The sequence below is a fragment of the Caretta caretta genome, chromosome 7, assembly GCF_965140235.1.
Source record: "Caretta caretta isolate rCarCar2 chromosome 7, rCarCar1.hap1, whole genome shotgun sequence".
Taxonomy (NCBI): Eukaryota; Metazoa; Chordata; order Testudines; family Cheloniidae; genus Caretta; species Caretta caretta.
This window is the reverse complement of record NC_134212.1, coordinates 54,094,114-54,121,092: the sequence shown is the minus strand read 5'-3', so window position 1 is coordinate 54,121,092 and position 26,979 is coordinate 54,094,114. Positions and strand designations below refer to the sequence as shown.

General features: G+C 47.9%; 1 protein-coding gene across 1 annotated transcript; it reads left to right on the top strand.

The window, feature by feature from the left end:
* On the top strand, window positions 1-26,263 carry MYOZ1 (myozenin 1). Its single transcript, XM_048858981.2, has 6 exons — window positions 1-138; window positions 2,966-3,060; window positions 6,703-6,884; window positions 18,071-18,329; window positions 23,497-23,659; window positions 25,677-26,263. The coding sequence occupies exons 2-6, from the start codon at window positions 2,985-2,987 to the stop codon at window positions 25,906-25,908; spliced, it is 912 nt and encodes a 303-aa protein (XP_048714938.1). The 5' UTR covers window positions 1-138; window positions 2,966-2,984; the 3' UTR covers window positions 25,909-26,263.
* Window positions 26,264-26,979: the final 716 nt, after the last annotated feature.

Genomic DNA, 26,979 nt, shown 5'->3' with positions numbered 1-26,979 from the left:
TGGCTGAGAACGGGTGCCCTAGATCAGCAGGGACTGAGAGCGGAGGGACACGGAGAAAGCAGCCCACCACCATCTCACTGCTGTGGGGCCGGGGCAGAAGGGTTGTATGTTTGTCTGAGCCTGGAACAGTGAGCAGAGGTGAGTCCCCCTTGCTGCAGAATAGACCCAGAGGACGGGCAGTGCTTGCAATGGAGCTAGAGACTAGGGACCAGCCTCAAACTGCAGTGAGAACCAGAAAACTAACTTTGAAATGTTTGCAGAAGTGAATAGCGGGTTTGGTGGGAAGGAATTGTGCCAAGGATAGAGCAATCCTGAGGGTAATGTCCTCTTGCGGCTTTGATCCTGTACCTGGCATGGCTGGCAGAAGGGTAACCAAAATCCTGCCAGCCTCTCTCTTTGTCTGGGGTCACTGAATGCTGCCTGCTCTTGACGTAGCCCTAGGATCATAGAACGCTGCAGGATCCCTGTCCTGCCTGGAATCATGCAAAACTGCAGGCTGTCCCATCTCCCCAGAATGCAGGTTCCCCTGGCCCTCACTCTGCCTGGGATCAATGAAGGATTACAGACCAGTGCAGGCTCCCCCCTCTGCCTCCCTGGGATCAGTGCGTCATAGGGCACAGCCCCCTAATGGGGACATCCCTCCCCACGTGCTGCAGAGAGTTCACAATTCAGGCAGGGAGAAGTTTTCCCTCCATTTTTTCCTCACTTCTGACCTATCAATTGTGCCCCCTAGAGAATCCCAGCCCCCACCATGTGTCCTGGCAACATTGCCCCATCCTGTCAAGCAGTACCCTCCCTCTTTTATATAGCCAAACAGATGGCCAGCTGCTCAGAGGAGAAGGCATGCAGCGTGCTTTATTGGTGCACCTGCTGACACTTGATTTGGGATATACCACGTCTGGCACTTTTACGATGTGAACTTCATAGAGCTCATACCAAGCCCAACAGAAAATAAACTGTGGAAATCAAGAAGAAAATCTGGCCCAGCAGAATGCCTGCTGAATTGATTGGACCTGATCTGGTCTGGCTGAAATAAAAGTGAAGACATACTGAAAAATATCTGGAGAACAAAATGTCACATTTGCAGCTGAGACCTTGCACAGATTGACAGGGCCATTTTTTTAAAAAGCAGTTCAATTCAGTGCCTGCAGTTCTGTACCCATAATTAAAGATGCAAAATGGTAGGGACCAATGATGGGATTTAGATGTCTAGCTAGCTGATTGGTCCTGAAATTTGAAGTTGAAGTCAATGGAGCTACTCCAATTTACACTAGCTGAGGATTTGGACCTTAAATGTTGTTGTCTGCATAACTATGAGGGTGAAATTGGAGGCTGGATTGTGGCCCCGTTAAAACCATGCTCCTTAACTTCGATGCTGGATTGTGAGAGAATGTCTGGAATCGATTTGCAGAACGCTGTTGCTTTCCTCTCTCAACCTTGCAATGCAGACCTCTCAACCTACCCAGCGAAAAAGGTGAGAGACAAGGTGTGGAATTAAAACCCCCAACAAACGGATGTGTGAAAAGCTGAATAAATAGGACACAAATGCACTTGACTTCAAAGGATTTGGAGGTTTTCCTCTAACCTGATGGCTACTTGCTTCCTTCATAAGAAGGGCACAACTGGGTCGTACCAATGGTCCATCTAACCCAGTATCCTCATTCTCACAGTGGCCATTGCCAGATGGTTTTGGTAATTGGGGATTTAGGGACACCTGCAGCATGGGTTGCATTCCTGACCTTCTTGGCTAATAGTCATTGATGGAGCTATTGTTCAGCCCTTCAGGAGTAAATCATCTACAGTTATAAGGGTCTTTTTTGCTTGTCTTGCTACTTGCTCAGTTTTTGAGGGGCTGTTCCAATGTTGATAGGATTAGCCCATGTCACACAATTCAAGCTTGTCGGACATGCAAATGTCCCAAAGTATCTCCTGGGCAGACAACATCATTACAGTCAGATGATGATCTATCACAACCAAATGATATTTGCATAGTGGTGTTAAGTTGTGATGGAGTGACCTTACATACAGCAGGACATTTTGGAACAGACTCATGGTAGAATGAGAGAGTTGCAGCCTGGTGTCCATTAGCACTGTGAAACCGTAATGTTGCATGATGGTGGGGTTCTGTGGTGTGGCAATAGTATGTTGTAACATGGTGATGTCAACCTTTCAGGGCGTTTACATGTGTTACCACAAAGCTGACATCAGCACTTCCTGATGAGAGAACTTTGTCTTGGGAGATTAAGTTTGCGGGCAGCTACTTTGTAGATGAAGGATGGGTAGGGTTGCCATCTGTCCGGGTTTTACTGGACCGTCCAATTTTTGGCTTCTGTGTCCGGCTGCCACTTAGCGTTGCCAGGTGTCTGGTTTTCGACTGGAAAGTCCAGTCAAAAATGAGACCTGGCAACCCTAAATAGTACCAGAACCAAAAGTCCAGTTACTGCAGGGCAGGGGGAGGTGCTGGGTCATTAACCCATATCAGCCCCGCTCAGCCTGGGCCACCTCCTACCTGCAGGCAGGCTCCTTGAGACGATCCAGTGAGCGATGGGGGTGAGGGGAGAGGAGAAAGTGATGGGGGCAGGGCTTTGGGAGGAAGAGACAGAGTAGGGGTGGGGCCTTGGGGGTAGAGGCGGAGAAGGGACTGGGGCCTGGGGGAAGAGGAGGGGCAGAGCTTAGGGGGAAGAGGTGGAGAAGGGGCATGGCCTTGGGGGTAGAGGTGGAGAAGGAGATGGGCCTTGGAGGAAGAGGTAGGGTAGGGAGAAGAGGCGGGGCAGGGGGCGGGGCCTTGAGTGTCTGGTTACCAGAAGTTAGAAAGGTGGCAACCCTAAATATGGGGGGGAATTCAGGTGAGAAATGAAGGGTTATGTACCATATCAAAAAGGAGATGCAGGAAACTAGTTTCCATTCTCTCACTACAGTTTTCAAGTGTTTCACTCTCCCAACTCTTTGTCTCTCTAAATTGAAGCAGAGAATCCTTTGTGGTAATGCCCCTTGCAGGAACGCCAGCTCCCATCAAGACGAAAAAGTCCACTAAACTCATTGGGGAACTAACTCGTAAAGGTAAGAAGTATGCACACAACTCCCAGAAATCCCTGGTGGTACATGGCTCAGTCTACATCGGGGTGGGCAAACTATTTGGCCCAAGGGCCACATCTGGGTATGGAAATTGTATGGTGAGCCATGAATGCTCATGAAATTGGGGTTGGGGTGCAGGAGGGGGTGAGGGCTCCAGTGTGGGGCCAGAAAGGAGGAGTTCAGGGTGCGGGAGGGGGCTCCGGGCTGGGGCAGGAGGTTGGTGTGTATGGGGGGGGGGGTGAGGGCTCTGGCTGGGAGTGCACTTACCTCAAGCAGCTCCCGGAAGCAGCGGCATGTCCCCTCTCCGGCTCCTACACGGAGGCATGGCCAGACGGCTCTGTGCACCACCCCATCTGCAGGTGCTGCCCCATCCTCAGGCACTGCACATCTGCAGGCGCCACCCCTGCAACTCCCATTGACCGTGGTTCCTGGTCAATGGGAGCTGCAGGGGCGGTGCCTGCAGATAGGGGCAGATAGGGGCAGCATGCAGAGTTCTCTTGCTGCCTCTACATTTAGGAGCTGGAGGGGGAACATGCTGCTGCTTCCAGGAGCTGCGCAGAGCCACAGCATGAGCAGAGCGGGATAAGCCCCAGAACCCCGTTCCCCAGCTGGAGCGCCGGAGCAGGGCAAGCCCCCGACCCACTCCCCGGCAGGAGCACAAGGGCTGGATTAAAATATCTGACAGGCCAGACATGCCTTGCGGGCTGTAGTTTGCTCACCCCTGGTCTACATACAGCTACACAGAGCAGGGTACATGAGTGGAGCTGGGTGAAACATTTTGACTGAAACCTTGTGAATTTGTGTTGGTGTCACTGAATTGTTAGACTTAAAAAAAAAGTTCAAACACTTCATTTCCACATTTTTGAAAAATGTTTACGATTTTGATTAAAAATGGCTTTTTCTTTAGAAATTCCCTTCAATTAAAAAAATGTAAAATAATTTTAAAATGCTTGATATCAAAATGAAATGTTTCATTTTGGTTCAAACAATGTTTTGTTCGACCTAAAATGAATTTTTTTTCGATTTGACAAAAATTTGGAAAAATGTCAGTTTTGTATTGACCCAAAATTTGATTTTTTGGATTTGCCAGAGAACCAGACAGTCAGTTCTTCACACAGCTCTGTCGAGGAGCCCATCTCCAAGACACTGGGGTGTGTGAATGTGCTGGGCTGGCTAGTGCTGTTACACCTGTGGGCAGATGGAGTCACCCCACTCAGTGATTATCAATTCCAAACGATTCCCATTGTTTGTTGTATCCCATGGTTTCCAGCGCACTTACTGGCGGTCTCTATTTGGTGCTGTGCAGGTCTAAATTAGTTATTTGGAGAAGGAGCCAGGTTGGCAGGCAATGGGAAGGGAAAGGTCCTGGAAGCATTAAATGTGTTCAGAGAAATCAGGAGGAGAGTCTATAATGTACCTATCGATTCTCTGATGGTAACATCCGAACACGAGGTACAGTACACATACCGCCAATCGGCAAGGTCTTTCAGATAACATCGCACACCAGCATATGTGGTTGGCTAGTGTTGGCTCACAGGGATTTAGTTTGCTAACATTCCCCACACAGGAGTGGTATAAACACACTGGGCCAAACTTTGTTCTTGGTTACACTGGTGTAAATCCATTGATTACAGGGGGTTACTTCAGATTTACACTGGGATAACTGAGCACAGAATTTGGCCCTGAATATATATGTCCGAGCTCCGGTGCCTTTAACAAGCTACGCACCAGCATGGATCTATCATTACCTCCATCCCTAATTTATTTTCCTTCTTAAACAGCAACCCCTTGATTGTCACTCACTAGTCAATGGGCCAAGTTCTCCCAATGGGATTGCAACTGACAGGAGAATTCAACCCTATGTGTCCTTCCACTGCAGTGCTAGGGACACATTTCCTTCAGCAGCGGATGTTTGTATTGGAGGGGGTGATTTGTACACTGCTGTGATACTCCTTTTTCTCTCCCTTTAAATGTAGGGATGAGGAGATTTCCAGAGGTGCTGCAAAGAAGTAAAAAGCTAAATGTTATTCCCTTCCCAAATCGCCAAGAGGGGCCTCAGGAATCTGCTCTGCTCAGGAGAGTGGGGATAGGGGCACCTTTATGTAGGTTTTTAGGTTTGCCCCCAAGCCAACAGGAATTGCTAAAACCCTGTCTTCACATCAACAGGCAAATATAACTCCAATATTCTGTAGAAAGTCTCTTCCCTCTGGAAATAACGCTGTGTGGAACTGGGTAGCTGAAGAGAGAGTTCCTCCAGAGATTTTGCCCATGTGACCAGCTGGGCTGGGGAGGGGAGGGAAACAGTCTCTGCCAACAAGAAGGGCTGTTGTTTCAAACAGGTCAGTGCTCACTAGGGAACTTTTAGTGCATGGTAACAGGGTTCACATGGCCACTTAGTAGACCCTAACATTATTGCTGCACTTTTATTGCACTGGAAATATCAGGCCATTTGAATTCCCTGTTTTTGCTAGACTACTCATTGGAGGCCCAGTGGTGCTTGTGATATCATAAGAGACTGGAAGTAAATGAGAGGGGAAGGGGTTTGCAATCAGAGGGATAGATCCTTGTTTCCAGCTGAGCTGCTTGTAGTGTAGGACCTAACATGAAGAGAAAGGTGGCTATATGCCACCACTACGGCCCTGCCACCCACTCACCATGTTCCAGAGGTTGTTTTTGGCAGACTTATATTTAACTCAAAGCTCTAACACACACTTGAGAAGCTCTCTCAGTGAAAGATTTGGGATCTATGTCACTTCAGCTGAAGACTAAGAAAATCCCCACTCCCCTGCACTCTGGTCCCCCCAGGAGTCTTCTAGCAAAAACAGGGGAGGCAAATCTTGCTCTTCCTGGTGTTTCTAGGGTAAAAAAACAAGCAGCAGCAACAAGATCATAAAGAAGCAGAAAAGAGCACAGACACTCCTCCTCACTTTATAGATTCCTTTTAAGATTCCACCACAGAATTTCAAGGAATGGAAGGAAACATTTCTTCAGTGGCTTTGGTGAGGTTTCTGGTGGCCTCACCAGATTTGTGGCCCGAGGGACTGTCAGTCAGGATGATCACAATATCTTGACCAACTGCTAAATATGGCAGAGGTTCACTGCATTACACCAAACCTCTGAAATTAAATCCATGGGGGTGTTTTCCATGCACACAGCCAAATTAAACCTCAGCCATTTGTATGGCTGTCTGGTAGGGCTTAATCCAATGGTTCCAGATGTTGTCTTTGCTTGTTGCTTGCCAGTGCTGCTAGGTGAGTGATTTCCAGCTGAGCTGACCGTAGAGCAGTGGAGTGTAGAAAGGTGACCAGACAGGCCACTGGGGCAGTGTGGGACAGCAGTGGGAGGACTGCTTGCACTGACTCATGTACCTCAGAAGTGGGATGTGTCCATGTTAACACTGCCCTGATGTAACTCCCACACATGCAGATGCACTTTAGATTGGAACTAGGGTAAATTCCATTCATGGCTATCCAGAGGATTGTGTGTATAGAAGGATAATTCCATCAGTGGAATGTTTCTAATGCAGACGAGGCCTTGCTGCTGTGGAGGGCCTGGTGTTTTGGAAGAAGGAGGAGGCAGCCTGGGACACAGAGCTTTCTAAGATGCATCTTCTGGTATCTTTTCCAGTCATGCCACAAGAAGGGTCCAAGCTGAACTTGGGGAAGAAGATCAGCATCCCCAGGGATGTGATGCTAGAAGAGCTCTCACTCCTCACCAACAAAGGATCCAAGATGTTCAAACTACGCCAGTTGAGGGTGGAGAAATTCATTTATGAGAATCACCCCGACATCTTCACTGACAGTTCCGTGGTACGTCATAGAATGCAACCAAGTTGCATGGCTCCACTCTCACCACAGGCTAGGGGGATATTCCTTGGGTGGGGGAGAGGCCCAAGATTGTGAATGAATATACAGACTGAACTTCCTTTTTGCACTAGCATTGGGTTCCTTCAGGGCACTTTTGGGCTCCGTTGATGGAGCAATGTCAGGAAAGCTGAACACTTTGTGTTGTGTTGATGTACAAAGCTAGAAAAAAGAAAAGGAGTACTTGTGGCACCTTAGCGACTAACAAATTTTCATGAAGTTGATAGATTTCCACTCCATACGGCTAAATTCAGTATCCACAAAAAGAAAAGGAGTACTTGTTTTTGCAGATACAGACTAACACGGCTGCTACTCTGAAACCTGTCATAAAGCTAGAAAAGTGCATGACAATTTACCTGTTATTATAATAACAACATTTCCCTTCTCGCACAGGTGGGGGGGGGGGCAAATGATTCATTCAGACCTGAGGTCAGCTCACCTGGGCTCTCTTCCGTTTTTACTGTGGGACGTGGTATTTTCCCTTCTTGGTGTAGGCCTCAGTTCAGTTTTGAGAGAAGGTCCATGAAGTAAAATTGAGACAGAGGCCTCCAGCAGCTGATATTGCACTTTGGTTTGTTTGCTAGGAACCCATTAGTAGAACTGTAAAGGAAAGAATGTTTGATTTTTGCTATTGTCCTGTGCTGGCCTTTATAGTGCATAAAGTCAGGCTTATGCATTTTTTCCTCCCTCCCCTACCTCCAAAAAATTAATTCTGCTTGTTGTTTAACCTTAGAATCAGGGCTGGTCTTCCCTGTTTTTCTTGGAAAACCAATTTGAGGATTGGAGTGGGAGCTTTCTCAGCACTCATACGAAGTAACGTGGATATTGAACTTTTCAGAGAAAGAGCTTTTCTCCCAGGCGGTTGCCAGCAGTTTGAGTTAAACAAACAGAAGAGATCTCATAATTTTAAACACTGTGACTCAACATCTCCTCTCCTCTTCTGTCTGCTGTTTAAGCTTCCATCTCTTGGCATGCCATAATCCCACTTATCCTCCCGTCCAGGGGAATTCAAGGCTTCCTATTTCTAATACAAGAGTCAAGCTGAAAAAATGTTCTACAAAAGAAAAACTTTGAGGCCTTCTTCACGATTAAAGCATCAAATAAGGGATTTTTCCCCCTTTGCAGTTCACCTTTAACAAGTACAATTTGGGAAGCCGGGTGTGAAGAAGGCATAAGAAAGGCTGGGTTGGAGGAGGAAAATGCCATCAAAATAAGAAGGGGCAGTACTGAGGGGTGGTCTTAGGGAGAGCCCAGGGCTGATATTCAGGATATGTGGGTTGTATTTCTAGTCCTGTGTCCCCTTGGGCATGTCTCCATCTCTGATTGTTCATCTGTACAGTTATGTTATGTGGCCTATCCCTCCCAGAGTGTTGGGTCATTAGTGTCAGTGCTTTGAAGTTCTTGGATGGAAGGTGCTGGAGAGGTATGCAGCATTGTTATAAATAGTCAGCAGCCCAGGAACGATGTTGAGGAAGAGGGTGAAAAGGACACAGTTAAACCGATAACCTTAAACAGGTTACTGCGGCTTCCAAACCCTTTCTCCACCTGCGGAGTTTATGCACCTACAGCTCACCTAAGGTTGCAGCAGGGATTGTAGACATGGGAAAAGCTCAGAGATCCCCAAAATACCTGAGGCCCAAGTTCATGTGTCAGCCTCTGAGGCTGTAGTGAGGATCCAGAAATGACATCTTTTATGTGAGTTCAGAAGGTTTGTGAAGGGTTTATGGGAGAGCTGACTTTGGGGGCATATGAGGCCAAGGCCAGATTTTCAAAAGTTGGGGTGTCCAATTTGAGGAATGCAAAGTGAACGCATTGTGGCACTTTAAGCAGCTCAAGTTGGGCAGCAAGAAACTGAGGCACCAAAAAGTAGAACCTATTTTTGGAAATGTGGGTCTCTGAGCTTGGCGTTGCCAGAGACTGGGGGAATGATTCTATCCCAGAGTTGGGAGGAATTTACATTGTTTTTTATTCATTAAATACTAAGCTTCACTCCACAGTGCTCTGGCAATGGATCCCAACCGTTTTCCCATGGTGAGAAAGGAATCTGGCCAGGATAGTCATTCACTATCATGCAGTGTCTTCCTGAAGAGGGTGAAATCTTTCAGAGTGACATTGGAAGATGCTCTGCCTTGGGGAAGGGTATTTGGGGTTTAAAAAAGTCCTTAGCAAGCCTGGAATTTCCTGCATGGCCTTGCCGTGGTGAACAATGAGGGTAGCAGGTTGATGAAGCATCTCCAAACAGGAGTTGCTGTTTCCTATTTTAAAATCCTGCGTGCCTCCTTTTCAGATCTGCCTTTTTCAAAACAAGAACAAATTACAATTGTCCAGTGTCTTTGGCCTGCAGGGTTCAGTCTGCCCTACTAGCCTCTCTCAGGACTAGATTGACAGGATCAGGAACAAAACTTACCGTCTGATGGCTACTCGGTGAACTACGTGAAATGAGTCCGTTGCGCTCAGTCCATTGCCCTTATTATTATGTATTTATTGTATTGTGGTAGCATCTAGGAGCCCCAGTCATAGACTAGAATCCCACTGTGCTAGGTGCTGTACAAATACTTAGTCCTGCCGTGAGTTCAAGGGACTGGACTAGATGACCTCTCCAGGTCCGTTCCAGTCCTATGATTCTATGAAACACAGGAGAAAAAGATGATCCCTGCCCCAAGGAGTTTACAAGCTAAGCATAAGACAGAGAGGGAGCACAAGGAAACAATGGGACAGTACTGGCTGGAATGATAGGCAGTGGTCTCAGCACACCAGCACCCTATCCCTTGTCAAGTTTTTTGTAGGCCTCACAGCAAAGGAGAATTCTGAGCAGAGATTTGGAGGAGGACAATGAGGTATGTTTGTGGATGTTTACAGGGAGCACCGCCCAAGTGTGTGGGGCAGCAGGGGAGAATACACTAACGTGTTTGAAAATGTGGCAATTGGGCAATGGAAGTTGGCATCATGGACTGATTGAAGGTTAGCATCAACAGCTCTATGGCAAATGAGAGATTATAGGTAGGGTGAGGATTTGCCATGAAGGACCTGGAAAAAGTGAAGAAAAGCAACTTATATTTGCTGCAATGGAGAAGGAGGAGACAGCAGAAGAATGCAGGGAGAGGCTTGATATGGTCAGAGTGACAGGCTAGGAAAGTGATCTTAGCAGCAGCATCCTGATCAGATACGAGCGGGGCAAGATTGTATTTGTCAGGGCCAGAGAGAAGGATGGTGCTGTAGTTGAGATGAGATGATGAGACCCTGGCTGAGAGTTTCAGCTGTGTGGATGGACAGGAAAGGTCACATCTTGGAGATGTGATGCAGAAAGAATCAGCGAGATTTAGAGCTGGCCTGGAGGTGAAGACCTAGAGAGGGGCCCCAGCAGAAGCTGATGCCCAGGTTATGGGTCTGAGCGTCTGGCAGGATGGTGGTGGTGTCTACAGTGTTGGAGAAAGGAGCTTGTGGAGAGAGCTTGGGGGAGGAGGAGATTCGGAGCTCTGTTTTAGCCATGTTGAGCTTGGACGGATCGTTAACAAGGAGCTGTCACAGAGACAGGCTGAAATTTTGTCTTGAAAAGAAGGAGACAAGTTTGGAGTGAGTAAATGTCCTCATCACAAAAACTATCACCACAGCTGGCCCTAATTAGCATCTCTGCTGGCAGCCTGAGCAAAGAGACCAGAGGCCGACTGGGCCACAGAGCCTGAACTATCTTCTTCCCAGAGCCAGTTTCTCTGGAGCAGGAGGTCAATATAAAGGGCAGCTGCCAGTGCCATCTCTATGCTGTGGACTGATTCTTATCTCTAGGACTGTCAATACAGCACCTGTCACTTGCACCAAATTCAAAATCTTTTTCTGACCCTAAGATTCCCTGTTCCCTGCCATCCCTTCCTTCCTTCATCTCCATTGCATGGAAGGACCCGGAAAGAGAACCTCTATCAGGGGGAAATAAGAGAGGAAGCTTGGGGTTTTGTTTAGCAGAGGAGTAGAGCATTTCTATTGCTACTTTCAACTGCTCTCCTCTTACCATTCATGTTAGTGTCCCCTAGATCCTAGAATAAAACAATTATGGAAGTGGAGAAGCCCAAAACTGGGTAGATGGTTGTATGTGGTTGCGAATAAAATGAGTTTGGTAAGTTCTCAGCCAAGCCAGCAAGGTAGAGCTAGTGCAACTCCCCCTGTCTGGCAGTGGGTATTTAAAAGCAGTCTTTAGCACTGATTGGGCAATGGCAAGAAATCTCTGAGAGCTGAGGCCAGGGTGGTCTTTTCAGATCAGAGGGAGGGCCTAGTTGTGAAGCACAATGGGGGGAGCAGGGACTGAGGCACTAGACCATCAGTCTAGCTTCTGCTGTGGAAGAGAGCAAACAGCTACAGCCCCCAAGCTGTGCTAGGCGCTGCACACAAGACAGAGGAAGACATGGCCCCACCAGGCTAACCATTGAAACTGCCAGATATGACATGAGGGAGGAGTGGCAGGAAGGAGGGGATGGGATGGGATGGGACGAGGGTTCCAGCAATACAATCAAGGGGCTACATCAATACAATTAAAGGCACAACTCAGTGGCTCCCTTGGTCTGTCAATGTATCTAGAGAAAGGTGGATGGAGATAAATAGAGATAAGGGTACATGTTAAACAGCAGCAATATCTTTATATCTTGAAGGCCTGCTCTGCTCTGAGCATCAAAGCCTTTGAACAGAGGTTGGGAATGACCATCAGTGGAGATACTAAAATCTGAGACTTGATACCTGTCTGTCAGAGATACTCCTGGGATGAAACTGATCATGGAAAGTCAGTCCTGTCCTGATGGAGCAGGGTTGGATTAGAAGATCTGCTGGACATCTCTTCCACCCCAAACGAGTCTCTGAATGACTGTGGAGACTGATAAACCCCTTGCTCCAGGAGAGGTGACATGTGGGGTGGGGGATAATGGGGAGGAAACCAGATTCTCCTCTCAGTAGCTTTGGGGTCTGTCACAGGATGTCTCTTTATATGAAGTGGGGACAGCTCTCCTGTGTCATGACTGGTGCATCCTTGGTTGAGCTGATTAATAGGCCATGGTGGCATCTGGGGCTAATAAATGAGAGGAAAGAGAGCTGTGAGAATGGAGGAGGGTCTTGGAGGAGTTCTCTGGGGAAAGCTGAAAGCAGGAGAGCAGTGGAGGGGCTAAACCTGCTGAGCTGGAGAGCCAGTGCCAGCAGGCTGAAAAGAGCTAGGCCGGGGTATAGCTATATTTGAGCTGGAAGGTGTAATTTCCAGCTCAAGGAGCTCTGATCAAGCTAGTGCACTAAAAATAGCATGTAGCCACGGTGGCACAGGAGGTGGGAGGAGCTACCTGCCTGAGTACCTGCCTATCTCAGACAGGGCGTACTTGCCACACTAGTCCCTCATGCAGCTGTGGCTACACTCTGTCAGTGCATTAACTCAGTAAGAGCTAGCACGGGCATGTCTCTGCGAGCTGGGAATGATCAGTTGGAATGATGTAGGAGAGTGTCCGGCAAAACAGAAGGGACCAGAGTGGGTAACCTCATCCACCCTTCTCTGGCCCTGCTGTCCAAGATAATGCGTGTCTCCAGCAGTGCAACACACAAACCATCGTTCACAGCACTGCCCTCGGGAACAACCTTTTTGGAACCAGCCACAAGCTACCCATCCAGCACAAATCCGCCCTCCTCTCCAGCCCTGCAGTAGTACACTGGTGGGCATAATCCATGTCATGTGAACAGCTCATTAACAACAAAACTAAGCAAAAAAGCCAGTGATACTCAGTGGGTTGCTTGGCTGATTTTGTCTCCTGTTGCCACCTATGATTTTGTTGCTCTCCTGCAGGGCTCAGGACAAGGCTGGAGTCCATCTTCCCTACCCACAGGACCATGCTGCCTCCCACGGGAGAGTGCAGTTATTTTAATAAATTAGCATGAGATACCTGACTATCTGGGACTATCATTCCCCTCTCTCCTCATACAAGCATATGGCAAAACTCAGCCCTGGTGTAAGTGGTGCTGCTCCAATGGAGGATTTGCTTATACCTCCCTGCACTCTCTCTCTCTCAGCAAAAATGTGTTGCCTGCTCACTTACTCCCTCTTGCTGTTCCATGCCTGTCTGTTTGAACTTTAAATCCCCATGGCCCAGAATAAAGGAACATATAGTTGGCTGCTCCAGTAACTTCAGAAGTGTTATTAACAACACAGACATCAAGTATTTGGGAACCTCTTCATCAGGGAGGTGGAAATAGAAACACATTTTGTGCTCTCAGTCATTCCTTTTAGGGCACAGCAAGGCACCATCACAGAGCTCACAGTGTCCCTTTCCAGGCACTCCCTCTGTGACATCAGGGCCTTGAGATGCTCAGATTGGGGGGGGATCATTTTTCACCAGCCGTTTCTCCTAAGGCACATATAGCAGTGCTGGAGGATTAGGAATGGATCCTGGGCAGGCGCTCATTAGACTCTTGGCCGGGAAAAAGGTTTCACAGACATACAAGTTCCGGTTGTTTACGAATCCTGAGGCCTCTAGGGTCCCAGGGGCACCCTCTAGGGTCCAAGCACAAGCAGCAGTTGTTCTCTGGTTAAAATATTTTGTAATGAATTCAGGGCTGCTATATGGACAGCCCACAGTGCAGTGCTGAGCTGGCAGAAGCAGAGCAAACTTCCCTATACCTCCTAGGGCAGTCGGTATCACTCATTCGCTCCTTTGCCTCTCTGCCATAACTGCTAACAAGGGGGCCAATTAATACTGATCCTGGAGGTGCTTTTTGTGATGTGGACATGAACTGGGGTCATTAAACTCCTTTCATGCTGGTCCCCTAGCGTATAACTACACTGCAGCCTCCCAGCCCAGGCAGACAGACATATGCTAGGTCCACATTAGCTAACATGCTAAATGTAGCAGTGCCGACAACACGGCACGAGCTAGCCACTCGAGTGCAGACCCAGGGGGCTGAGCTGGCTTGGAGTCAGGCAGGTAGCCAATGTCCACATTGCTATGTTACTCCACTTGCTCAAGCAGAGCTAGCCAGCTCCGTCTACCTGGGCTAGGAGGCATGCTCAAGCTGCATGTAGATGCACCCTAAATGGCCTCCAGGTGGTAGCAGCTTTTAGTTTACATTCAAGCTGGTAACCTTCAGGTGAAAGGTTAGCCACCCAGCTCCTGAGACAGCCCACTGGTAGCCACATTTCCCTTTAAACACCTTTACCTCTGGCATGTAACAAGCAACAGAGACACAACTTCCCTCTCCCAACTTTGACCAGGTACAGTCTCCTGCTTGGGACTCTCCTTCAGGGGCTGCTGTCTGTTATAGAAAACTTCAGGCTGAGGCTACCTTTCTTCACTTGTTGCACAAGGAGGGATGAATGACACAAGACCTACCAGGACACCAGGCCCACTCTGGATACAGGAACTAGAAAGGTTCTGCAAGAACAATTCTCTTTTCTATATGGCCTTTCCCATGAGCAGGGCTCCCTCCGGAGTAGCTGGCCCACCAGCACTTTTGGTGGAAAGGAGAGAGAAGTTTTTAAGTGATAGATGCAGTGCCATGTGTTAGTGCTTTGAGACGACCTCCCGCCCTCCTCCCAAAACACCCCTTTATTTCAGTCTGCCTTTATACAGCTGTGCAGTTCCCCATGTATATCCAAACAGACAGCCTCACCATCCTCTGTGTACAGCCCCAGATAGAAGAGAAGGGACCTCCATGATCACAGTTCTCTCCATCCCCAGTGTTTTCTGACATTCAGGGGAACCTAATCCTCCCTGTTCCTAAAATGGGAAGCCCATTCAGGCGGGGGCAGGAGAGATGTTCCCAAAGGCTGCCAGTGGCACCAGTTCCATTTGTTTAGCTTGCTGATGGCTGGATGCCTGGACTGCAGCTTGGATGACCCGCTGTAAAGCTCTGGACGATGTCACTGAGGCATGGAGTGGAGGGTTGATAATGCCGCATTGAGCCTTGTGGGGTTTGCACTTCTTCTCATCTATTTTTAGCTGAACGAACAGCTGGCCTTGGAAGCCTGATACAGCCTGGAAAGCTTCTCTTTGCTAAACTGCACTAGGTATAAGAGACATGAAGAATCCTTAACCCTTTAAAGAGTCATGGGATTCATATGTTTTATATGTGATACCTGTGTCTGTGTGCAGACTGTAATATTCCAAAGGAGCCACTTTCTTTTAGCTCTTATGTGCTCTTATGTGTCAAGATATGATCTCACATACATTCAATATGTAAAACATGTTATGTACATGGTACTGCTATATATGTCACTTAAATTTTTATTCCACATAGGTATTTGCTGAAATCGTGTTGAGGGAAGATGGGGGCACTGCCGTGTCTGGCACCATACCCTTCCCATACTGGGGATCCCATCCCACAATGGGCCATGTGCCCTCTTCCCGAAAAGAAGTCAATGGGCATTAAATGTGCTCAGTGCTTTGCAGAATCAAGCCAATATTAGGTGGAACAGAACCTGCTTTTAGGTAATAAGAGACTGTATTTGCTAGCCCTTGCTAGGGAGGGCAGAGGACCTGAACAGCAAAACCAGCTTTGTCTTTTAGATGAATGCAGGTTTCTTCCTCACCATGCTGTCTGGCTAGAGCTGGTTTGCTAATATCCACTAGGCTTATAATAAAAGCTTTTGCATTCTGTACTTTCGTCTTGCACATGCAGAGGGTCTCATGGAAGCCTTGGGTGTTCTCACAAGCTGCCATGCCTCCAAGTTTTCACAACCTTCATAGAATCATAGAAAAGTAGGACTGGAAGAGTCCTTGCTCCTCCTTGTGGCTCATCTGGGGAATCAGCTCTGCCACTTGGTCGGATGCCCCTTCCTGTGGTTACTCAATCCATCATTCCACTCACACACTCACTCACTCCATGGCCTCTCATGCACCAGAAGCGGCAGTGCTTTCCTCTTCATAGCTTAGCCCTCAGACTAGGTTACATTAACATTCTCCCCCCTTCCAGGATATCACAAGTCCTTTGAGGCAAACTGTCCCAGGCACTCCGCTCCCCACTGTCTGGTCTGTGCCACTCTCAGTGGCTGGGAGGGGAACCTGGGTCCGCCCTCTACACCGGTTCCAGTCCAGGGACCTTCAACCCAGCAGCTTGGGTCTTTTACTCTCCCAGCCCTTACTGCTCTTTCCCTGGACTGCTTCCTAGTCTCTCTTTGCAGCTTCCTGCTCTTCCTCCTTGTATTGGGGAATGCCACTGCAGGTTTCCTCCCCCAACCTCCAACTTCCTTTCTTTATAGACCTTGTCCAGCTCCTGCCCCCAGCCGGACTTCATCAGCAGTTAGGTCCTAGCACTTCCTAGGTTTCCTCTAGGTACAGACTAAGGTTAATTGGCCTCATTTACCCTTTCTGGCCTTGTGTGGGGTGGCCACCACATCACAGAGCTCGAGAAGTCATCAAATCCAGCCCCCTGCACTGAGGCAGGACCAAGTAAACCTAGACCATCCCTGATCGGTGTCTGTCCAACCTGTTCTTAAACACCTCCAGTGATGGGGATTCCACAATCTTCCTTGGAAGCCTATTCCAGTATTTAACTATCCTTATTGTTAGAAAGCTTTTCCCAATGTCTAACCGAAATCTCCCTTGCTGCAGATTAAGCCCATTGCTTCTTGTCCTACATTCAGTGCACACAGTGAACAATTTGATCACTGTCCCCTTTATAACCACCCTTATCATATTTGAAGACTATCAGTTTACCCCCTTCAGTCTTCTTTTGTCAAGACTAAGCCTGCTCAGTTTTTTAAGGCTTTTCTCAGACATCAGGTTTCCTAAACCTTTCATAATTTTTATTGCTCTCCTCTGGACTCTCTCCAATTTGTCCACATCTTTCCTAAAGTGTGGCACTCAGAAATGGACACAGCACTCCGCCTGAGGCCTCACCAATGTTGGGTAGAGCGGGACAATTACCTCCTGTCTTACATACAACACTCCTGTTAATATGCCCCAGAATGATATTAGCCTTTTTTTGCAACTGTTTCACATTATTGACTGATATTCAATTTGTGATCCACTATAATCCCAAGATCCTTTTCAGCAGTATGACCACCTAGCCAGTTTTCATTTCGTAGCTGTGTATTTGATTTTTCCTTAAGTGAAATACTTTGCACTTGTCTTTATTGATTTTCATCTTATTTATTTCAACCAATTCTATAATTTTTCAAGATTGTTTTGAATTCTAATCCTGTCCTCCAATGTGCTGCAACCCCTCCCAGCTTGGTGTCATCTGCAAGTTTTATAAGCGGACTCTCCACTACATTTTCCAAGTCATTAATAAAAATATTGAATAGTACCAGAGCCAGGACTGACCCCTGTGGGATGCCACTAGTTATGCCCTCCCAGTTTAACAATGAACCATTGCTAATTACTCTTTGAGTATAGTCTTTTAATCAGTATTGCACCTACCTTATAGTAATTTCATCTAGTGTGCACTGACAGTCATGTGAAACTGTCAAAAGCCTTAGTAAAATGAAGATATATCATGCCTACTGCTTCCCCTCTTCACTAGGCCAGTCACCCTGTTAAAGAAGAGCCATATAGAGCTGCCTGTAAAGAAGAACAAATGCACCAGTGGCCAGGGGAGCAGTTTCATGTTGTCACAAGTCCTGGTATCCCAGCATACTTAGCCCCCACAGTGGGCTATTGACTCAGTTCTCATTTACCTTACCTTGCCATGCTAGCACATTCCTGCCATGAAGCACTCCCTACTATTCCAGTCCTGTCCACCTCAGCTTAGCCAGTGCACCTCATTTCTGACCTGTACCTCCTCCTGTTATTCCAGTCCTGCCACCGTCCCAGCTCTACTGGTGCACCTCACTCCTGACGCAGCAATTTTAGTTCAGAGTACCTGCACAGATCTGCTAATGTGCCTCATTCCTCCCCTCCAGTACCCCCTGCTCTTCCACACCCTGGCCTCTAAAGTAGCCCTGCCAGTGCAACTCAAAAAATGACCTTCAGCATCCCCTGCTATTCCATGCCTGCTCCTATACTGGATACAGGGAAGCTTCCATGCTACATGCTTCTAGTGTTTTTTTGTAATTTGGACAGATGTCCAGTAGTAACTAGGAGGAGACCCATCAAACTCCCTTTGAGTTCCACACCAGAGAAATGTCAATGGAATATGCCCAGTAACAATAACTTCTGCCTTTTGTTCTCTCACTCCAGGATCACTTTCAGAAGTTCATCCCAGCTGTTGGAGGACATTATGAAGGAGAAGCTCATGGTTACTTGCACAGTGGTGGGCGGATGGTCGGTGGAGTAACTGCAGGGCAGTATGGATCTAGTAAGCTGCACTATCCCCCTGCCCCTCCTCCTAAGCCTGGGAGCAAAGGCAGTGCTGGGGGCACTGAAGCTGATTGTGCCGGGGGCTCAGCCGGCAGTGGGGAAGGAATGGATGGTGGAGGAAGTGACACTGCTGGAAAAGGCAAGTATCTCTCTACACACTAAGAGTGAGGATGGGGTAAATGTCAGAATTTGGCCCATTATCATTGTTAGGGATGGGTGTAGCTAAAAGAAAAGATGTGAGCTGAACCCTTCCAAACCCAATTCCTTCTCAAAGTTTTGAAAAGTTGGGTTGACTTTTGTTTCAATGTTTTGCTTACCTCTGCCTGGTGTTGGAAAGACACAGAAATATAAAAATTCTATCAGAATGTATCTGTCCTAGCTAAACCAAAGAAGGTGTGAAAAACCTGGTAAGGAACCTTGATCTCCTAAGGTTGGTACAGCATATGCTTATCTTACATATTGTCCATTATGGGGTTTTACACCTTCTTCAGAAACATCCATCATTGGCCACTGTTACAGATAGATGCTGGTCTGGTTGTACCATTGGTTGGATCTGGTATGTCTCTTTCTACCCATATGTGCCTATATGTTTGCTTTGTTTTGGGATGAAAGAATTCAGCTAAATGCAGAGAATTTTCAGATAAACATCAGAACTGAACCATCAAATCTTTTGAGGGTCACTCATCACTAATTACTATTCTGCTGAGGCAATCAAAATTCATTCAATATTTTTATTGACTTTTAATGATGTGTGTATAATACCGTCCACCTACTTCAGTCCTTGGTTAATTTGATCCTCCATTTACTTTGGCCAGAAACCTCTGGAACTAAATCCCTTGTATTAAATCAACTCAGCCTCCTTTCTTCATTGTGACAGGTTTCAGAGTAACAGCCGTGTTAGTCTGTATTCGCAAAAAGAAAAGGAGTACTTGTGGCACCTTAGAGACTAACCAATTTATTTGAGCATAATAAATAATAATAAATTGGTTAGTCTCTAAGGTACCACAAGTACTCCTTTTCTTTCTTCATTGTGATTACTTTACATAGGTGATACTGGATAATAATTCAATCTCAGGCTATAGAATGTTGCCATTTAGGCTGATCCTAAGGGATACGGATGACAGCTTTGTCCAATTCCCATTAATCTCTTAGATGGCTTAGATGTCAGCCTTAATTAATGAGGAAGAATCCACATTTGGAATTAGATCAGAACCAGCCTTAGCAGTTCCAGGTGGGCCCCTCTTCATCACTGCGAACATGTGTGTCATTGTCACATTACTGGGCAGGGGCTGAGAGGGGATGTACGCCAACCCTCTGGCTCCTGCTGCAGAAGTGGAGGCCCATTATTTCTTTCTTTCACCCCTACTGTTCTGTTGCCTTCTAAACTGCTTTACTGACCCCAGGGTCTTCACAAGGAAAAGGGCTAGAAAATAACTTACTTATGAGGGTAGGGAGTTAAATGAAAGCTGAGATTCCTCTTTATGTTTATAATTCCCTCAAAGCAAGGCAGGACCACAAAGAGGTTTTTGGTGGCCTGGGGCAAAATGTGAAATGGAAGCCCCCCACCCTTTCAAAAAACTACCACTGCAGGGAAGTCTTGGGGGAGAGAGTGGAAGGGGGACTGAACAGAAAGCCTACCTCACACTTGCCCTGCAGCGGCGGCTCCTTTGTCCTGTGCCCGACTTCCTGCTCCAGGTCTTATGACCTGGCACATGGGGTCACAGAGCCACTCACTCAAATTGGGCCTGGCTGCCCCTCAGTCATGACGGAAGAGCAGCCGGGCCAAATCTGAGTGGCACTGTGACCTCATTCACCAAGTCGCAACACCACTCGAACTGGGGGCCGTCTCAAATAGGTGGTCTGGGGCAAACTGCCTCTTTTGGACCCCCTCTGGGAGGCCCTGAAGCTGTAGGCTTCGGGCTGTGGGTTTGGCAAGGCCTAAAGGCTGGCTCTGAATGAGAGAGAAAATAAGCAAGCCCAAAGAAGATGGATATAATGGAAAAAAAGAATACAAAAGCTGTGCTATTCAGACTTTGCTGTTGACATTATAAGCACTGCTGTTTTCGGTGCAAGCTGCAGTAGACACCCTGATGGTGGGAGGAATAACACAGTGCACTTCAGTCTGATCTGATCCAAATCATTACTATTATAAAAATAGTTCTTTGTATGGCTAAGGTGCTTGTCTTCTAAGAATCTTAAAGAGACATACAAAGCACTGTTGAATTAACACTGCTGGTAGGTAGGTGTCATTGTGCTCATCTGAGTAAACTACGGCACACAGAGTGAAAGTAACTTGTCTAAGGTTACCCACTAAGTTAATGGTTGACCCGGAACTAGAACCTAGAAGTTGTGACTCCCAGGCCGCTGATTTAACCCCTAGGAAATGCAGCTCTGTTGTCCCCAGGATGTGAATTTGCACAGGGAGACCCCAACAGAAGTCTCTAGGCCGTTCAGCCGTTCTTAGGAGTTTAGAAAAATAATAATGTCTGAAGCAGGCAGTCCAGTGACAATGTACCCCACAAGAGTGTAATTGGATGGTCTGTTCATGTCACTGGTGCACCCCGATAAAAACACCAACTTATAAAAAGTACTGACCCATGCAGAGGGATGTGGCCAAATCAGACATGTTCAAGAAGAGGTTAGTTGGGAAGTTGTTAGGAGGGACAACGCTGAGTTGCAAAGATCCTGAAGTTCAAAGACATTAGTGTCTGGGATTTGGGTTTGGCCCATTATATAGAGAAGAACTAGGTACAAAGTTTGGCTCTAGTACCAAACTTCCCCATCTTTGATGGTGTTCAGACCCAGGGTTTGTTTGGGCCTCATGTAATGCTGATGGAATTTACACACCCATATCCCAAATAAGGGAGGAAGTGGTTAATTCAGGCAGTAGGCAGCATTTCAGCTTTTATAAAGGCTTCCCCCTCAGATAGGAAAGGGCTGGCTGATAGACAGATAGACCTTGCTGGGAATAGAGCCTGAACAGACAGCTGGGACTTTGGGGAATGTAGCACTCTTTCTGCCTGCCCCAAAAGAGGAATCTGCCTGAACCTGGGGCAGGTTGAAGCAAACCATACCTGTGATCTTACTGGGGTTTATGTTTGGGCTACACTAGGCCAGGGGCGGCAGGTTTGTATAATTTTTGGTGGTGCCCAGAATGGGTTCAAGTCCCACCCCCGCCCCCACACCTGCCTAAGGCTCTTGGAGGGAGTTTGGGTGCGGGAGGGGTGCAGCTCTGGGAGGGAGTTTGGGTACTGGTTACGGGCTCTGGGATGGGGCAGGGGTGCAGGTCGGGGTGTGGGATGCAGGCTCTGGGAGGAAGCTTGGGTGCAGGAGAGGGTTTGGGGTGGGGGCTCTGGGCTGGGGTAGGGGGTTGGGGTGTGGGGGGGGATGTGGGCTCTGGGAGGGAGTTTGGGCTGGGGGTAGGCTCTGGGCTGGGGCAGGGGATTGGGGTATGGGAGAGGGTGAGGGGTGTGGTGCTTATCTCAGGCGGCTCCCGAAAGCGACCCGCACACCCCTCTGGCAGCGGCTCCTAGGCAGAGGGTAGAGGGGGTATCTCCGTGCGCTGCTGTCCCCAGGCACTGCCCCCACAGCTCCTATTGGCTGCAGTTCCTGGCCAATGGGAGCTGCGGAGTCAGTGCTCAGGGCAGGGGCAGCACGTGGAGACACCCCCCCCAGGGTCAAAGGGATGTGCCAGCCGCTTCCAGGAGTGGTGCGGAGCGAGGGCAGGCAGGAAGCCGCCTTAGCCCCACTGTGCTGCTGGTGGTGGCGGCTGGGGGTCCCCAGGCCCTTTTAAATCACCCACGGGTGGCAGGTGGGGCCAGGAGACGCTCTGGGAGAGGCGCGCGGGGCAGCAGGTGAGGCCCGGGGAGAGACCCAGCCCGGAATATTGGTGGAGCTGGGCCCCCAGGCCCTGAATATTCCTGGAGCACGGGCACCACGGGCCCATATAACTTGCTGCCCCTGCACTAGGTTGTTTATTATAAATGTCTCTTTACCAAGATTAATCTGCCAGGAGTCTGACATAGCGTCTTAAAGGTGTGGGAATGGCTGGGCAGCAGCTACCCCAAGCTGGAACTTCCACATTCTGGGTGAAATCCTGGCCCCATTCCAGTCAATGGCAAAACTCCTATTGATTCAGTGGGTCCAGGATTTCACCCTCCATCTCTAGTCATCCATCGGAATAACGTAGGAGAGCATCTGGCAAAACAGGAGAGCAGTGGAAAGGCTAAGCCTGCTGAGCTGGAGAACCAGTGCCAGCAGGCTGAAAAGAGCTAGGCCGGGGTATAGCTATATTTGAGCTGGAAGGTGTAATTTCCAGCTCAAGGAGTTCTGATCAAGCTAGTGCACTAAAAATAGCATGTAGCCACGGTGGCACAGGAGGTGGGAGGAGCTACCTGCCTGAGTACCTGCCTATCTCAGACAGGATGTACTTGCCACACTAGCCCTTCATGCAGCTGTGGCTACACTCTGTCAGTGCATTAACTTAGTTATAGCTAGCACGGGCATGTCTCTGTGAGCTGGGAATGATCAGTTGGAATGACGTAGGAGAGTGTCCGGCAAAACAGAAGGGACCAGAGTGGGTAACCTCATCCACCCTTCTCTGGCCCTGCTGTCCAAGATAATGTGTGTCTCCAGCAGTGCAACACACAAACCATCGTTCACAGCCTCAGGAACAACGCTTTTGTAACCGCCAGCTTCCACAAGCTACTCGTCCAGCACAAATCCACCCTCCTCTCCAGCCCTGCAGTAGTACACTGGTGGGCATAATCCATGTCATGTGAACAGTTCAATAACAACAAAACTAGGAAAAAAAAGCCAGTGATACTCAGCAGGTTGCTTGGCTGATTTTGTCTCCTGTTGCCACCTATGATTTTGTTGCTCTCCTGCAGGGCTCTGGACAAGGCTGGAGTCCATCTTCCACGTCATGTCTTCTGTAGTGGGAGAAGCCCACTCTTCTGGATGATGCAAGGCCATGCCATGGGCCTGACTGCCTTAAAAAAGTTAACTTCCCAACATGTGCTCTGATGAAGCCCCATAGAACAGTGCCTCTCAAACTGTGGTCCATGGAACATCATTATGAATGGGAAAGGAAGTGGTCCATGAGATAATCTCTCTTAAGATATAGTCCATCCTGTGAAAAAGTTTGAGAACCCTGCCATAGATCCTACCTCTTAATTTGTGACTCACAGGTTCAGCTGACAAAATTGAGTGGCTTTTAAGTTTGATGCCTAGGATATGGAAAGTGCATTTGTTCTGTGCAAATCTCACTTGATCAAAATGCTCTTCTCTTCTCTGTTTGTGTCCAGGTGAAAAGTCAGGAGGTGGGAAAAAAGTCTCTGTCTTTAAGACCTATATCTCTCCATGGGAGCGAGCTATGGGCATCAGCCCTCAGGAGAAAAGTCAATTCACCATTGACTTGTTGTCATATGGTCCCAAAGCTGAACTCCCCCATTACAAATCTTTTAACAGGTGAGGCCACTTGGAGGTGTAATGCAGGGTACATGAGCTGTCAGAGAATTCTGGATGCGGCCACTGCTCCTTTAACAGTGTCAATGGGTTTTTCACACATGCCATGTTGCAGCCTCTTGCAAGGCTAATTGCTGGAAGCCTACAAAGGGGAGAGAAGTTTTAGTACTAGAGACAACAAATGGGGATTCTTCTTTAGAAGGCTTTGTTCTGGGAGCAGAGGTCCTTAATTCTATTCCACCTTCCCCAGAGTACATTACACATGGTTTAGCTGGTAACTGCAGTGTCTCTAGTCATGTCTGAATCCATGGATTTATTACCATAATCACCTGTAGAGCTCCGCAAAAATGGCTCTTCTAGACTTGGGTCCCAAGTATCCACAGTACTGCAGTTGAGAACTGGGCCCTTGTTGCTCCTTCTTATGAGCAAAAAGTGTATTACAGATATTTCTAGCACAGCAGCAGCTTTAGCTGGGGATTGGTCCTGCTTTGAGCAGGGGCTTGGATTAGATGACCTCCTGAGGTCCCTTCCAACCCCGATATTCTATGATTCTATGATTCCAGTGCATTTCTAGATTTTGATCACCCCATTCCCCATCCAAGTTGCTGTGGAAGTATGTGTTGACTAATCTTCAGTCGCAGAATGAAACAGAGGCTCAAGGAGGATTAGAACCCAGGGCTCACCTGACTCCACGTCTTTGGTAGAGCTGATGTACCATTGCACCTGAGGGAATTCTGCATCACTGCACAATGCAGAATTTTGCAGAAGTTAATGTTGTGCATGCAGAATTTCTTTTCCCCCACAGAAATAGGCTGCAGTGCTGCTAGCTGCCACTGGTGACTGCTGGACCCAGCAGAGCTCAGCTCACACATAGAAGACACTGCCTGGGGGAGGGGGAGGGAACTAGAGGGTTCCTGGCAGCTGCAGTTTCCAGCATGCCCTGGGGGAAGGAGAGGGAAGTGTGAAGGAAACTCCGTGCAAGCCTGAGACCGAGCATCAGGCTGTTTCTCCTTCTGGATCCCTTGGCTCTGGGAGGGTAGGGGGGCAGGTGTCTGGGCAAGGAGGGTCCCTGCGGCTGGGCTCTGGGAGGGAAGGGGGCAGGTGTCTGGGCTGGGGGGGGCCCACAGCTGGGCTCTGCGGGGGGAGTAGTTGTGACTGCCTGGTCCCCCAGCTGGGCTCAGGGGGCGGGGGGAGAGAAGGGGGCAGAGAAACAGGAACTGGGTTGTCATAGGGATTTCTTTAACTCTCTGCTCCTGCAGGAATTTTTATATGTGTCTGTATTGTTAGAGACATACTTGCTGACAGGTATTTTGAAATGAATTACCAAAATAATTGAAACTGGCGTGATTATGTAGTGTTATTTTGACAAAATTTGCAGAATTTTAAAATATTATGCACAGAATTTTAATTTTTTTGGTGCAGAATTTTTAAATTTTTGGCACATAATGCCCCCGGGAGTATACCATGCAGCCTCCTTTTTATAAGTTTATGGAGCCACTAGCAGCTGGGCAGAGGTTGGCCTGGTGTGCTGCTAGAACAGTAGGGGGGGAAAGTATAGGAAAAGAACTAGCAAGCACCTTTTTTAATACTGAAGGCACTGGAGAGGTGTATGTGTATGGTAGAAGTAGTTTTTGATGTTTGGTAGATTTTGTTGGCGAGTGACTCCTGCAGCTCGTGACTCTTCTCTCTCTACTGGAGCCTTCAACTCTTCACTGATAAACATTAGAAATGACAGGTTTCAGAGTAGCAGCCGTGTTAGTCTGTATTCGCAAAAAGAAAAGGAGTACTTGTGGCACCTTAGAGACTAGCCAATTTATTTGAGCATAAGCTTTCGTGAGCTATGCATCCGATGAAGTGAACTGTAGCTCACGAAAGCTTATGCTCAAATAAATGTGTTAGTCTCTAAGGTGCCACAAGTCCTCCTTTTCTTTTTATTAGAAATGACAATAACTTTTTCTTTTCTAAACCACATTGTTTACAAATGTGCTGCTTGCTGACTCCATTTGTCACCCTGTTCCAGGACTGCCATGCCTTATGGTGGGTACGAGAAGGCACGCAAGCTGATGACCTTCCAGATGCCTGAGTTTGATGTTGGTCCTTTAGTGCCAGAACCCATCATTGTCTATAATCAAGAGATCAATACTAGACCCTCCTTCAACAGGACCCCAATTCCCTGGCAGGCGTCAGGAGAACCCACGGAGTACAACATCGAGATCAAAGTGCCGATGGACGGTGAAACAGAAGAACTATAAATCCCACTCTCTTCTTTCCTTCCTCCTTTGCTCTCAACCCCTCACACTTGCAAGTCTATTGTGGGGAGCTGAGAAATGCACCTGCAGTCCCAGGGATCCTTCCTTCTCTTTGTCCTTAGGGCAGACGAGTTCCCAGTAGGTTCTAAGCTGATCTTTGCTGTGGTGTTCATCCATATCAGAAGCAGACAGAGGGAAAGCACTGAAAAAGAGCAAGAGTGAGTGAGCAAGAGAGATGGCTTATCTTTGTACCCACCAAGGCGAGAAAAGACAAAATTATGGCCTATGTTTAATGACACTGCATGTTGCCTGGCTGCTCCATATTGAACCTGTCCTGTCACTTGTTAACAATCAATAAAGCACCTAAAGGAAATAAAACAGTCTTTTATTTGTTTGTTTTTGTGTCAGGTCTGAAAAAAATGGCTGCTCAGGCTGTATTGGAAACAGTCATAACAAAATTAGGACAATATTGGTCTGGGGGTTGCCAACATACACTGACATCACAGACACCAATGGACGGGGGGACACATGGATGCCCATTGACCAGCTAACCACACATAATGGGGTTAGCCATGGAGACTACACAAAAGCTGCACCCAGTGCAGAATGTGACTGCTCACCAACTTTGCAGCATTAGCTTCAAAGAGCATGTTATACTGACTCTGGGGACTCCCATGCTTCTGATCACAATGCAAGGGACTACACAGATCTACACATCTTGCATGGTCTGGTCTTGGCTATCCAAGAGATTGCCTCATTCTCACCATCTACCACCATGGCAGCTGAGGTGCTTTTGCTGACAGTCCCAGGAGCTGAACGTCTGGGAGCTGGAGACAGGGCAGTCTCTGTGGAGCGCCTTGGGCTGTGGAACTCATTCGTTCACCCCCTGGTCCACTAGACCCTGAGACTGTTGACCTTCAGGACTCAGTGTAAATCCCATCTGCTTGTAGGCAACTGTCTGAAGGGGATGGTTGTGCGGGGGGTTCTCCGTGGGTTCTCCTGATGGCTGCCAGGAGATTGGGGTCCTGTTGAAGCTCCTGGTGTATAATTTAGTGCTGAGTAAGGAGCTCCCAG

Excerpts from the sequence above, each read along its gene's own strand:
- MYOZ1 (XM_048858981.2), top strand. The coding sequence starts at position 2,985 with ATGCCCCTTGCAGGAACGCCAGCTCCCATCAAGACGAAAAAGTCCACT. Across the intron at positions 3,061-6,702 it reads TGGGGAACTAACTCGTAAAG|TCATGCCACAAGAAGGGTCC; the intron begins GTAAGAAGTATG and ends TATCTTTTCCAG. Across the intron at positions 6,885-18,070 it reads TCTTCACTGACAGTTCCGTG|GATCACTTTCAGAAGTTCAT; the intron begins GTACGTCATAGA and ends CTCTCACTCCAG.